Genomic DNA, 15,124 nt, shown 5'->3' on the forward strand with positions numbered 1-15,124 from the left:
AATTTGTTTACAGAACAATCAGATGCCAGTTGGAAAATCAGATTGAAGGAGAATATGGCACTGAAGCGAGATTCTGTACCACCACCAAGACCTCCAGCTCCAAAAAGCTTAACTAGAAGATCAGCATCAAATAATTCCATAAAGAAAAGCTTTAAACTACTGGAGGAGGATGAAGAAGATGAAGAGGACTTGACAATTTTAACAGGAGAGTTTGACAAAAAGTTGGACAGGACTAAGGCAGATGCAAATGCCTCGAAAGGTGACAGATCAAGGGAGTCAACACCTGTGAAAACTGCAAGCTCAACTCCCCAGAATGAATCAAAAAGCCTTGGCCTGAATCAAAGATCAAGATCATTGGATGATGACAAGACATCAAGTAACGTCTCCAGAATAAAGCAGAATTTTGTTGATATATCTTCAGGACTGAAAGACAAATTAGCTAAAAAATGGGAAGAACTATCTGCAGAAATCAATTCTCCAGTAGATGTTGATCCAAATCAAAAGACAGAAGAAATAGTTGATGAAGATACCCTGAATTCAAGACTTGATGTAAAACGACTAGAAATTCAAGTGTCAGAAAGTGGCGAAGAAAATTTAATCATAGAAACAGCCAAGAACAGTACTTCGGTTGAACATATCAAAAATGAATCTGACAAGAAGGTGTTAGTTAGATCACATAGACTACCTCCTACACCAGAGGAAATGCCTGCTGATACTTCAGAGATTCATTTAGTTGAGGATTTTTACAAAACAGAACCAAATGATGTCATAACCGACACAAGTGTGCAATCAAATGAACTTCGTCAGCGAAACAATAGTAGTTTAAAGAAGATTATGAAAAACAAAGGCTCGAAGGCATCAAATTCTCCAACAGGAACACCAGTGTCAATGTCAAAGTTGATGACAAAGAATGACTCTGAAGATATTGATCAGAACATTGAAGTGTTAAGTGCAAATACAGAATTTTTTGATGCATCAGATATGGAGTTGACCTCAAGTGACCCTGTAAAGTCAGAACTCATTACTGGTAACCAGAAACCCAAAGTACCAACAGGACATGTGTCAGATTTTACTGCTGTTCCAGTGAGGAAATTAGCAGCAGGGAGTATTTTCATTTTCCTTTATTGGATCTTGCCTCTCCCATCATATTTGTCGGGAATGTTGATGGGCATATTTCTTGCCTCAGCTGGATGGGCTGTTTACTTGTGGTTAAATAAACCTCCCACCCAGAGGCCTCCAATTGAAAGGGTACCTGTGAGTAAGCTCCCACCGATGGTTGTCCCTGAAATGAAAGATGTTGTCTCAGAGGATGGAGTCTACAAGGTTCACATTATTATTTTTTTTGTAATTTTATTGTTTTTCTATAAAAATGGATGTTCAATTGTTTTTGTATAGATCTAAGATTTTCTCGTTTCAATACATGTACCAAGGAAAGATATTACAGCTTTTAGTTTAAAAATGATGAATTCAGGACAGGAAATCTTTTTAATCTGCTTTTTTAAATTTTTTTTTATTAGATATGCAGTAAATGGTTAAGAACATTATTGGAAAATACCTTAAAAAAAATGGAGCTTTTTATGTTTAGTTTTATGTTTTTTTTGCGAAGCCTTTAATTATGATTAATTATATAGAATATGGGTAAAGGGAGACACTCTTGACAAAAGCATGAGAAAATAAGTTAGTGGTGTGACATATATAGGATATACATACAGACCATACTGTGTTTTAAGAAGATGTGGTTTTATGTATCGATTTCAATGAACATTGCAATTTTAACTTTCCTGGCAATAATTCATGATGTACTAGTCTATCAGAACAAATTATGCACAGAGGGTGATGAAACATACAGTTCTGGAAAAAAACATTTTATTTGATATGTTATTAGCACAGAGATAGAGAAATAAGTGTTTTCTATGAAAAATGAAATATGATCTTAAATAATTGTTCTTTACTTTTCTTATTATATTTTATCCCATAATTTGTTTGTAAGTGTTTATGTCATTAGTGTATTATGGTGCAGTTTTATAGGCTGCATCAGTTAGAAATTGATTATGAGTCGTAATATGGACAATAAGTTGCATCATGAATTGAAAAAGGCACAACAAAATACCTGGTAGTTTCCTCAGTTTGATTTTGTCCTTCACTTTTATAAGTTTAGAACCTATCAAGGCTCGCAAAAATAAAAACTTTAAATACTATTTCATAAATTCTCATCTGAAAGGAAAATTGACTTAAGATCCTTTATTTTGTCACTTGTAAAATGTAGAAAATATGACATGGTATAACTTCAAAAGAAATCTTTGAGGACAATTAAAATTTCAGAATACTACAAAGGATATTCAGAATTATCAAGCAAGTCTTTTAGATATCAATGACCTAGTCGAACATTGCATGATTATCAAGAATTCTAAGACATTCAACACATAATATTTCTTGTTTCTGTGCAGATACATGTAAACTATGTGTAAGTTTGAATATCATCTACATGTAAATCTGGTTTATTCCATTACAGATAGAGCTCTTTTATCATAGTAGATATCTAATTGAAATACTCATCTGGTAAAATACAGTGTATACTGTTTTAATATTATCGTCTTTGTTGTTGTAGGGGTGGATGAATGAAATTCCAAGCTATGACCCTGAAAAATACCACATCAATCAAACTCATTCAATCTATGTGGATTTAGAAAGTTCAGTTTTACGTTTGCGGCGACCAAAGACAAACATTGCTAGGCGTTCAATGTGGGATGAGCCTCCCATCCAGACATCCCCTTTCATTCATCAGAGACATTACAACTTAGAAGGCAGCAAGGTGTTTCTGGTGCCTCCTGGCTTGGTGAAAAAACGCATTTGGAGTAAAAAATATCCCATCTGTATAGCCTTGGCAAGCATTGACCCAAAACATCATACAATGATGAATGAGCAAAAACTTCCTGAGACTCCAGAATCTGAGTCAGGGTTTGAAATGGTTACAGAACAAACTTGTGGAAATGGTCTTCTGTTTTTGTTTGCTAGGACTTGTAGAGAGAAAGAAGACTGGTACAAACGTTTTACTGCAGCTTCTGTAGGAAAGCCACTCCCCAGCCATCTGGGTCTCATCCGCAAGTGCATTAGAAAGTCATCTTCCCAGCAGCACCACAGCAGGAACAACAGCACTGATGGTGTTGTACAACAAAAGAGGCAAGAATCAACAGAGTCAACCTCATCAGGCTCATCATCCCCAACCAAGGAACCAGACGATGTCCCTGTGTCTAGTCAATCTAGCATGGATGACTTTATACGCTTCATGAGCAGAGTGATGCCAAAGGAAGTGAAAGACTCCCAGTCTAGTCCAACTCATGTGAAGCGAGGAATGCCTGAATATGTTAGCCCAATTGACTGTGATTTCAGTATACTCTGGCTGAATGCTCTCATCAACAGAGTTTTTTGGGACTTCCTGCATGAGCAATATTTCATCGATAAAGTCCTGGATAAGTTGCAGAGAAAATTAAGTAAAATACATGTGAGTTCAATTTTCTTTTAATATTTTACTCAATTGTCTATGGTTTCATGTATGTTTTACCTTAATAACAATTGTTTTACTTTAATTTTATTGTATTTATTAAAAAAATGTTATTTTTTCAGATTCCATATTTCATAGAGGAGCTAAAAATAACTAATATTGACCTGGGAAATGAAGTGCCCAATTTGCGTCGTGGAGCACGTCCTTACTTTGATGAGCAGGGATTCTGGGTGGATATAGACATCAACTACGAGGGAGGATTTCAGATGACAATAGAGACCAAAGTGAACCTTATGAGGCTGAAGAAGACCGCACCTGTTGACAAACATGAGACTGGGTCAGCCAGGAAGTAGGCACTTGAATTATATTTTAGATTAAATATTGTTTTGAATACTTAAAATACCATAATGTGCTTGCAATAGAACGATGACATAGAGTTTTAAATTTTAAGTTTGAACTACATGTATAGTGGTATCTTTTGAATACATGTCCGTTCAGTATGTACAGAACTTTGTTATGTTCTTCAGGTCAGCAATAACAGATGAAGATGAGGAAGACAGTGCTGAGTCGTCTAGTGATGAGGAGGAAGATGTTTCATCACCCAGTACAGAAGACGGGTATGTTATTAGAGTATAACAGAGATTGTCTAATTTGTGTAGGAACTAATGTTCATTACTTGATCATTGAAAATGATAGTGCTTGTACTAATTTTGTTATAATACATTACTGTCTACTGGAATATTTTAATGTAAGTTTATAAAATATATTTTTGTGCCAGACGTTAATTGATCATTAACTATTGTCTCTATTATGAAACCTTGTAGTGATAAAGACCAAATATTGGAGGTATTCAGTGTGCACAATGATAATTGTACTTAGTGTGATACTACTGACAAAGTTACTACAAGGATAGATTAATTAAATCCACAAGAATGTTATTTTTATTCAATCTTAAAGTATCATGCAGTAAGTATAATGTTACTTATCATACAGTTAAGTTTTACTGGTCATAAGTACAATGTTACTTATCATACAGTACAATGTTACTGGTCAGAAATACAATGTTACTTATCATACAGCACAATGTTACTGGTCAGAAATACAATGTTACTTATCCTACAGCACAATGTTACTGGTCTTCAGTACAATGTTACTACTCAGTATGATTTACCTTAAATTGTAACTGGGGAATTGTTTCTACCCTGACATTACAATGTGAATATTCAGACAGTACAATGTTACTGGTCTTCAGTACAATGTTACTACTCAGTATGATTTATGTTAAATTGTAACTGGGGAATTGTTTCTACCCTGACATTACAATGTGAATATTCAGACAGTACAATGTTACTTTTTATATAATACAATGTCACTACTCATACAGTTAGACATTACAATGTAACTTCTCATACAGTTACTCATAGAGGTAGTACAATGTTTCCTTGTTATAGTGCACGAGGAGGTAAAGCCAGCAAAAAGATTATGGGCTATCTGGGAAAGATCACACAGTCTAAATACTTCCAAAGTGCTACAGAGATAAAGTATATCAAAAAGAAGATGGAAGAGGTTTCTAACACTCCAATAGAACTGACTGTTGAAGTGAGGATACTGTCGGGGACCATGGCTATCAACATTCCTCCCCCTCCCACTGACAGACTGTGGTAAGTAAAAGTACTAACCATGACATAGATATCCACAGTGTACTGTAGACTGGTAGATGTAGGGAACAGGCTGGGACCATGGCTATCAACATTCCTCCCCCTCCCACTGACAGACTGTGGTAAGTAAAAGTACTGTCCAAGACATAGATATCCACAGTGTACTGTAGACTGGTAGATGTAGGGAACAGGCTGGGACCATGGCAGTCAACATTCCTCCCCCTCCCACTGACAGACTGTGGTAAGTAAAAGTACTGTCCAAGACATAGATATCCACAGTGTACTGTAGACTGGTAAATGTAGGGAACAGGCTGGGACCATGGCAGTCAACATTCCTCCCCCTCCCACTGACAGACTGTGGTAAGTAAAAGTACTGTCCAAGACATAGATATCCACAGTGTACTGTAGACTGGTAAATGTAGGGAACAGGCTGGGACTATGGCAGTCAACATTCTTCCCCTCCCACTGACAGACTGTGGTAAGTAAAAGTACTGTCCAAGACATAGATATCCACAGTGTACTGTAGACTGGTAAATGTAGGGAACAGGCTGGGACTATGGCAGTCAACATTCTTCCCCTCCCACTGACAGACTGTGGTAAGTAAAAGTACTGTCCAAGACATAGATATCCACAGTGTACTGTAGACTGGTAAATGTAGGGAACAGGCTGGGACTATGGCAGTCAACATTCTTCCCCTCCCACTGACAGACTGTGGTAAGTAAAAGTACTGTCCAAGACATAGATATCCACAGTGTACTGTAGACTGGTAGATGTAGGGAACAGGCTGGGACCATGGCAGTCAACATTCCTCCCCCTCCCACTGACAGACTGTGGTAAGTAAAAGTACTGTCCAAGACATAGATATCCACAGTGTACTGTAGACTGGTAGGTGTAGGGAACAGGCTGGGACCATGGCAGTCAACATTCCTCCCCCTCCCACTGACAGACTGTGGTAAGTAAAAGTACTGACCAAGACATAGATATCCACAGTGTACTGTAGACTGGTAAATGTAGGGAACAGGCTGGGACCATGGCAGTCAACATTCCTCCCCCTCCCACTGACAGACTGTGGTAAGTAAAAGTACTGTCCAAGACATAGATATCCACAGTGTACTGTAGACTGGTAGATGTAGGGAACAGGCTGGGACCACTACTGTTAACACTCCTAAACTGGACTGGTAACTTACTCCCTAAAACCATGTAAATACATATTCTACATCTGTCTCTTTTGTTTCGGTTAAAGGCACAGTCTGACCCATGATTTGTTTTCATTCTTATCCAGACCTATAGATCTAAAAGATTGGAAATAGAGATACTCCCAGTGTCCCCAATTTCTTTTCTCTGCTGATGATTGGGTTTCATATAGTGATTCAGAAACTGGAAAGTTCTCATAGAAACAAATTTACAAGGAATAATACCGGATGATGTTTTAGAATGATCTCGTGTTTGTCCTAGGTATGGGTTCAGAGGTAATCCAAAGCTACACCTGGTTGCTAAACCAAAAGTTGGAGCAAGAGAACTGACTCTCACACACATAACAGAGTGGATTGAGAAAAAGTTGTCCACAGAGTTTCAGGTAAGTTGAATTTGTTGTTTACAATGACATTAAATTCTAGGTACATGTGTGATGATGACTGAATGTTATTCTCAATAGATAAGATAAGCTAGTGTAGAACAGCTATATACATGTATATGTACATGAATTTTTTCACATAAGACTTTTAATTAGGATAGTGTTACAAATGAAATAAAATTTTGAATTGGAAGTGCTGAAATTAAGCTATTACTGAAGCTTACATATTTGGGTTTTAAATTTTTTCCATTGTCCAATATCTCAAGTGTTTTGGAAAGTATCTTTCAAAGTTAGAAATGAATTTTTTTGATAGGTCATTGTTGATTTTTTTCCAGGAATATATAGATTCACTCATAACCACAGAGTTGAAATGTGTATAAAACAAGTTCTCTGTAGTAACCACTAAAAATCATGAGTCACTGACATTTGATTTGTCACTTAATTTTAGAGCTACTCTAGTGGCTTTGTATCAGTGTTCCATGGTTCTTTAGTGGTCCATGGTTCATCAGTGGTCCATGGTTCTTTAGTGGTCCATGGTTCTTTAGTGGTCCATGGTTCTTTAGTGGTCCATGGTTCATCAGTGGTCCATGGTTAATCAGTGGTCCATGGTTAATCAGTGGTCCATGGTTCATCATTGGTCCATGGTTCTTTAGTGGTCCATGGTTCTTAGTGGTCCATGGTTCATCAGTGGTCCATGGCTCATCATTGGTCCATGGTTCATCAGTGGTCCATGGTTCATCAGTGGTCCATGGTTCATCAATGGTCCATGGTTCATCAGTGGTCCATGGTTCATCAGTGGTCCATGGTTCATCAGTGGTCCATGGTTCATCAGTGGTCCATGGTTCATCAGTGGTCCATGGTTCATCATTGGTCCATGGTTCTTTAGTGGTCCATGGTTCTTTAGTGGTCCATGGTTCATCAGTGGTTCATGGTTCATCAGTGATCCATGGTTCATCAGTGGTCCATGGTTCATCAGTGGTCCATGGTTCATCAGTGGTCCATGGTTCTTTAGTGGTCCATGGTTCTTTAGTGGTCCATGGTTCATCAGTGGTCCATGGTTCCTCAGTGGTCCATGGTTCATCAGTGGTCCATCAGTGGTCCATGGTTCATCAATGGTTCATGGTTCAACAGTGGTCCATCAGTGGTCCATGGTTCATCAATGGTCCATGGTTCATCAATGGTCCATGGTTCATCAGTGGTCCATGGTTCATCAGTGGTACATGGTTCTCTAGTGGTCCATGGTTCATCAGTAGTCCATGGTTCATCAATGGTTCATGGTTCATCAATGGTTCATGGTTCATCATTGATCCATCAGTGGTCCATGGTTCATCAATGGTTCATGGGTCATCAGTGGTCCATCAGTGGTCCATGGTTCATCAATGTTTCATGGTTCATCAGTGGTCCATCAGTGGTCCATGGTTCATCAGTGGTCCATGGTTCATCAATGGTCCATGGTTCCTCAGTGGTCCTTGGTTCATCAGTGGTCTATGATTCATCAATGGTTCATGGTTCATCAGTGGTCCATCAGTGGTCCATGGTTCATCAGTGGTCCATGGTTCATCAATGGTTCATGGTTCATCAATGGTCAATGGTTCATCAATGGTCCATGGTTCATCAGTGGTCCATGGTTCATCAGTGGTCCATGGTTCATCAATGGTTCATGGTTCATCAATGGTCAATGGTTCATCAGTGGTCCATGGTTCATCAGTGGTCCATGGTTCATCAGTGGTCCATGGTTCATCAGTGATCCATGGTCATCAGTGGTCAATGGTTCATCAGTGGTCCATGGTTCATCAGTGGTCCATGGTTCATCAGTGGTCCATGGTTCATCAGTGGTCCATGGTTCATCAATGGTCCATGGTTCATCAATGGTCAATGGTTCATCAGTGATCCATGGTCATCAGTGGTCAATGGTTCATCAATGGTCCATGGTTCATCAATGGTCAATGGTTCATCAGTGGTCCATGGTTCATCAGTGGTCCAAGGTTCATCTATGGTTCATGGTTCATCCATAACCAAATATTGTTATCACTGTTTGCAGTGGTACTGGATATATCTTTCTCATATTCAATGTAATTTTGGGACTGATTTAGAAAGCAAAATGGCTTACAGACAGCCGTCTTGGATTTTGGCAATGAAAGATCACTATTTCTTGAGAAGTATTGGATGGATCTTTCTCAAATTGCAAATGTAATTTAAAGGTAATATGGTATAAACTTTGTTTCTATTACAACAATTGCAAAACAGGTATAATAATACAATTAATGACCATTTAGTAATGGTTTAAATCATTTTACAAACATCACCTCTTTGCAAAGTCTTTTTGTGATACTGGTATATGTCGTCCTGAAAAATGGAATATGGAGCAAGTTCCTTTTCCACATGTTTCTAGGTGTGGACTCAGTGGAATTTAATGCATTTTCAGTGAAAGTATTTGTTGTTTGTGTTTTCAAACTCTGTTACTCAATGCATTTTCTGTCTGACCAACATAATGTTCTGTACAAGTTGGGCATATAATGACAGAAATCAGGTTCTTGGTTTTACAATCTAAGTTACTATAAGGTTTTACCGTTTTCACATCCTTTAATGTCAGGCAATTCCTTTCATATATGTAGGTACATGTTCTGCATCTTGATGCACAACATGTTTACTAGTTAAACATATATACATATATCTATATATGCACTTGCAGGAAAACTGCATAACCATAAATTAATTGAACAAAAGTGGAAAATATTTCCAAAAAACTTCCCATATAAATAATTTTGAAAAGGATATTAACAAACAAAAAATCACACAATTTAGAATGATAGACTAAATTTTACATCTGTTTGCCTCTATCTGTATCACCTGATTGACACAAACTGTTAAAAGGTAACATGTGGTGTGAATTTGCATGTGCAAATCTCTGACCATCATGCCAACAATTAGTGCCACATAGGGAAAATAATTTCAGCCTACTTCTAAGTGGTCAAATGGTTGAAATGATATATCTATTGCTTTGGAACGTGAAATTTTTTCAGAGCTATTTGATGGAAAAAGTGTTAAAAACTTCAAATGGTAGTTTTAGTTATCCTCTGTAAATGTCATTGTTTTGCATGTGATGGATTATATCTTACATTTAAAGTCAACCAAAGATCTCGGTCCCAGGTGGAATGTTTTATTGTCAGTATGTACATACAGTGTATGATGTTATTTTGTTGCTGAAATTAAAATCAGTTAAATTTGAAAACAAGACAACTTTGTCTCCTTGATTGACAAGAAATGATGAAAAATAATTCAGGTCAATTGTGAATTATATCTCCTTAATTGATTGACAAGTAATGATAAAGTATAAAGTACATCCAGTTCACCACATTGGAATATTTCTGGCATTAAGCCATGCCAGGTAATGAGATCAACCGTCTCATTTACATTTTGGTAGAATTACAATCAAATGCTGTATCCTGGTCCTGCAGTAGATCAACTTAAGCTGTATCATAGAGGCATGTCACACTTAATTCTACCCTGATAAGGAAAAACATATCATTCTAACCAACTTGTACAGAAAGCAGATACAACCCATTTCTATACCACCTTACACACAAAGCCTTACCCCAACGACTCCCAACAAATCCATCCTTCCTATATTATTTCCTCAATTCATTATTTATTCTCCATGGTTCTATTGATGACACAAATCTAGTTTTATCATTTCGACAAAAAGTTTTTTTTGTGTAAGTTTGGACTTGGGAATTCTTCCTTATTTTGTAAAGATCAGGATATACATGTAATAAAATGTGATAGTAGGCCATTGTTATCATGAAGCAGGAACTTCTCTACAAACTTGCCATTCATAACCTCTGTTATTTTGATCGGTTTTAGTTGGTATACCATTAATTGTCATTGAATACATGCAAGGGAAATGATATAAGCTTGAACTTTACTTTTCAAGGCTTGTATTCTGTGGGAAAATGGTATGTGTAAGCCATTTAAACAACTAGTGACTGAAATCCAATTGGTGTAGTGTGTAATCTGAGAAAGTATTGTGTCTGTTAACTTTTGTACTAGTATTTCTTACATTTATTGATCCCTGAGGAATAACGATGGTATTTAGCTGAACACTAGAAAATGTTTTACAGGCCGATGTATAATATGGTGTGATATAAAAATGATTTTTCAGTTATTATGGTGAATTAAAAAAAAAGTGAAGATAAAAATATATGTTACATATGTATGTAGAAATGTTGAATTTCATCTGTAATTTTACTCCTTTCTGTTGACAGAGAACATTTGTATACCCTAATTTGGATGACCTTGAGGTGCCAACATTTACCACATTCACTCCAAATGGTGTGGATCCTACTGGTCAGAGTGGTAGTCTGTAGTCCTAACAGACTGAGTCAGCATTAACCTACAGACATTAAATGTTATGTAGGTATGCAATATTGTGCAATATTATAGGATTTGTGATTTCTTTAGTTGTTTGTATCTATAATTTATTACTGTACATAAAATAAGTGATAATGCTTATGATTAGGCATGTTAAAAGATTGAATTCCAATAAGTGTAGGTCACTGCAATTAAGCTTTTTGTTACAAAATATGTTGATGTTATAATTAAACTTATAAACAGAGGGCCCAAAGTTTAAACAGAATTGGAAAAGAGACAATATTTATTTTGGTATATATTGTGTGTTATCATGTAACACTCAAATATTCTGTACGTTCAATCATCTGTTTTCTTCTGTTTTCAAGCAATTTTAAGTAAAATCTTAAATTCCCCATATATGTACCTGTAGGAACAAACTAAAGAATTAAAAAGGAAACCATAGTTAAATGAAAATGTAATTTATACTAGAAGCACATGTAAAGTACAATCACAATTATATGTAAATTATAATTTTGTACGATAGGTAAATGACATTAAGATGATGATTTGGTGTATAATCACTATTGCCATATCCCATTATTGTCAATTGAAAGATGTCATGATGTTGGTGCTACTGTTGATAATAGGCCATACTTCATTGTTGTTTGAATTACTGTCATGTACATAGAGAGATTCAGAAGGTCATATATATGTAGCCCAGATATACCATCTCCTAAAGCTTGTAAGGAGCTCTACATGTTCTCTATGTAGAGTGTGGAGCTGTTGTTGAATGACAATTCATGTATCCTTAACACATATTTATTTTGGAGTGACCATACTTGTTCCTTCTACACAAATTTGTTGTGGAAGGACCATACATGTTCCCTTTACACAAATATATTGTGGAAGGACCATACATGTACCCTTTACACAAATCTATTGTGGAGTGACCATACTTGTTCCTTCTACACAAATCTGTTGTGGAAGGACCATACATGTACACTTTACACATATATATTATGGAATGGCCATTACCCTGTACACATATCTATTGTGGAACAGCCATACATGTACCCTTTACACATATATATTGTGGAAGGACCATACATGTACCCTATACACAAATCTATTGTGGAACAGCCTTACATGTACCCTTTACACATATATATTGTGGAAGGACCATACATGTACCCTTTATGCAAATATATTGTGGAACGGCCTTACATGTACCCTTTACACATATATATTGTGGAAGGAACATACATGTTCCCTTTACACAAATCTGTTGTGGAAGGACCATACATACACCCTTTACACAAATCTATTGTGGAGTGACCATACTTGTTCCTTCTACACAAATCTGTTGTGGAAGGACCATACATGTACCATTTACTAATATATATTGTGGAAGGACCATACATGTATCCTTTACACAAATCTATTGTGGAGTGACCATACATGTTCCTTCTACACAAATCTGTTGTGGAAGGACCATACATGTACCCTTTACACAAATCTATTGTGGAAGGACCATACATGTACCCTTTACACAAATCTATTGTGGAGTGACCATACATGTTCCTTCTACACAAATCTATTGTGGAAGGACCATACATGTACCCTTTACACAAATCTATTGTGGAGTGACCATACATGTTCCTTCTACACAAATCTGTTGTGGAAGGACCATACATGTACCCTTTACTAATATATATTGTGGAAGGACCATACATGTACCCTTTACACAAATCTGTTGTGGAAAGACCATACATGTACCCTTTACACAAATCTATTGTGGAAGGACCATACATGTACCCTTTACACAAATCTATTGTGGAGTGACCATACATGTTCCTTCTACACAAATCTGTTGTGGAAGGACCATACATGTACCCTTTACTAATATATATTGTGGAAGGACCATACATGTACCCTTTACACAAATCTGTTGTGGAAGGACCTTACATGTACCCTTTACACAAATCTATTGTGGAAGGACCATACATGTTCCCTTTACACAAATCTATTGTGGAAGGACCATACATGTACCCTTTACACAAATCTATTGTGGAAGGACCATACATGTACCCTTTACACAAATCTATTGTGGAAGGACCATACAGGTATCCTTTACACAAATCCATTGTGGAGTGACCATGCATGTTCCTTCTTCACAAATTTGTTGTGGAAGGACCATACATGTACCCTTTACACAAATTTGTTGTGGAAGGACCATACATGTACCCTTTACACATATCTATTGTGGAAGGGCCATGCATGTATCCTTAACACAAATCTATTATGGAGTGACCATACATGAACATAGTTGTACATAAACTTGTAGCTTTAGACATTTATATAGATAACAAAGCTCATAGGAATTTTCCCTCAGTGTATTGTTGTTGTGTCAGGACTAAATTAATATAGCATTAATACAAACATCACAGAAATAATGTATTTTCATAATAAGCTTATGTGATCATTTCATCCTTCATTATAATATAGATGGAATTTCTAAGACTGGTGAATTTATACTCTCACAAATGCTTACAGTAGCAGAATTTTAACTTTAGACAGTAATTGTGTGAAATACTGTTACAGTCATCACCCTCGGCTAGACATGAATGATTGATTAGTATAGCCTCCATCTAAATGTCAGGAGTTAGAATATCAATAACTGCTCTCTCATCAATAAAACATATTAATGTGATGTACATGTTAGACATGATCAGATGTAGAGGAGAATCAAGTTTGTCCACAACTACACATCCTCACATTATTTCTCATAGAGTGAAAATGTTGTGACTTCTTGTACTTAACATAGTATTTCAAGGTAGCTCTTTTGTTTGATGTGATCTATGTCAGGATTTGTGTTTGTAAGTTTATTCATTAGCATTGCTATAGAATTGCCATAATTACAAGCTTCTTCCATATGTATGTCTGTAACAGGATAACTACACACACTCCATACAGCACTACATACAAATGTAGAAATACAGTTTCCCAAGGTGAAATTTGTCTCACGCATACTGTCGGTGTATTTTTGTTTTAACAGTAAACAGTTATGCTATGGTACAACTTCTTTTTCATGGTAAGAAACAGTGTAACTTATGTCATACAAATTAGCTACAATGTAATGGTATTTGTACAATTTAACATTACAAACATTTTACCTGTAACTTCTGGTACACAATTCAGCTACAATGTAATTTCAGTTGTGAAATTTAGATACATTGTAGCTATTGGTATGAAAATAAGCATGTAGCAGGTTCTTTACAATAGAAAACTCAGTTCTGTTTACTGGGCAATCATGTAATAACTTCATTGTAAACTAAACCTACTAAATTTTGTGATATGTATTTTTGTGAATTTTTTGCCTAGAATGTGATTGTAGATAATGCAAATTGTTTTTTATGGAAATTATTTTGGATGCACCAATCCATCACAATAATTAAAAGATGTGATTGATCTTCTTAGTACCAAAATATGTTCACAGTATGTAGATGGAAAGTGATTTTGAAACAAGATACACATAAATGTAGACCGAGATGTACCATGTTGTTAAAACTGATGCTTCATCACACATGATTGTACTTGTGTATGATGTCAATGATATCTTTGTGTTATTTTTAAAACTATATTGTAAAACATGTAACTAGGGAACTGACTTCCATAAGTAGCCTGCTGGTACCTTAAATACTATACTAAGGATACATGTATTTATAGAACATGTAACTAGGGAACTGACTTCCATAAGTAGTCTGCTGGTACCTTAAATACTATACTAAGGATACATGTATTTATAGAACATGTAACTAGGGAACTGACTTCCATAAGTAGTCTGCTGGTACCTTAAATACTATACTAAGGATACATGTATTTATAGAACATGTAACTAGGGAACTGAAATCCTTCAGTAGACTGCTAGTACTGTAACTACTATACTAAAGATACATGTATTTATAGAACATGTAACTAGAGAACTGAAACTATTCAGTAGACTGCTAGTACTGTAACTACTATACTAAGGATACATGTATT

At 36.2% G+C, this 15,124-nt stretch overlaps 1 protein-coding gene across 1 annotated transcript; it reads left to right on the forward strand.

The window, feature by feature from the left end:
• Positions 1-54: 54 nt before the first annotated feature.
• Positions 55-11,100, forward strand: LOC132555745 (testis-expressed protein 2-like). The gene is made up of 7 exons (XM_060220108.1): positions 55-1,323; positions 2,609-3,502; positions 3,625-3,851; positions 4,030-4,119; positions 4,954-5,163; positions 6,616-6,736; positions 10,999-11,100. The coding sequence occupies exons 1-7, from the start codon at positions 55-57 to the stop codon at positions 11,098-11,100; spliced, it is 2,913 nt and encodes a 970-aa protein (XP_060076091.1).
• Positions 11,101-15,124: the final 4,024 nt, after the last annotated feature.

Source organism: Ylistrum balloti, unplaced genomic scaffold (assembly GCF_031769215.1).
Source record: "Ylistrum balloti isolate Yb309-2 unplaced genomic scaffold, AGI_CSIRO_Ybal_v1 Utg370512, whole genome shotgun sequence".
Taxonomy (NCBI): domain Eukaryota; kingdom Metazoa; phylum Mollusca; class Bivalvia; order Pectinida; family Pectinidae; genus Ylistrum; species Ylistrum balloti.

Bases quoted from the DNA above. Each gene is read 5' to 3' on its own strand.
- LOC132555745 (XM_060220108.1), top strand. From the start codon at position 55: ATGGCACTGAAGCGAGATTCTGTACCACCACCAAGACCTCCAGCTCCA. The intron at 3,503-3,624 runs GTGAGTTCAATT...TTATTTTTTCAG, and splicing joins GAAAATTAAGTAAAATACAT to ATTCCATATTTCATAGAGGA. The intron at 6,737-10,998 runs GTAAGTTGAATT...TTCTGTTGACAG, and splicing joins AGTTGTCCACAGAGTTTCAG to AGAACATTTGTATACCCTAA.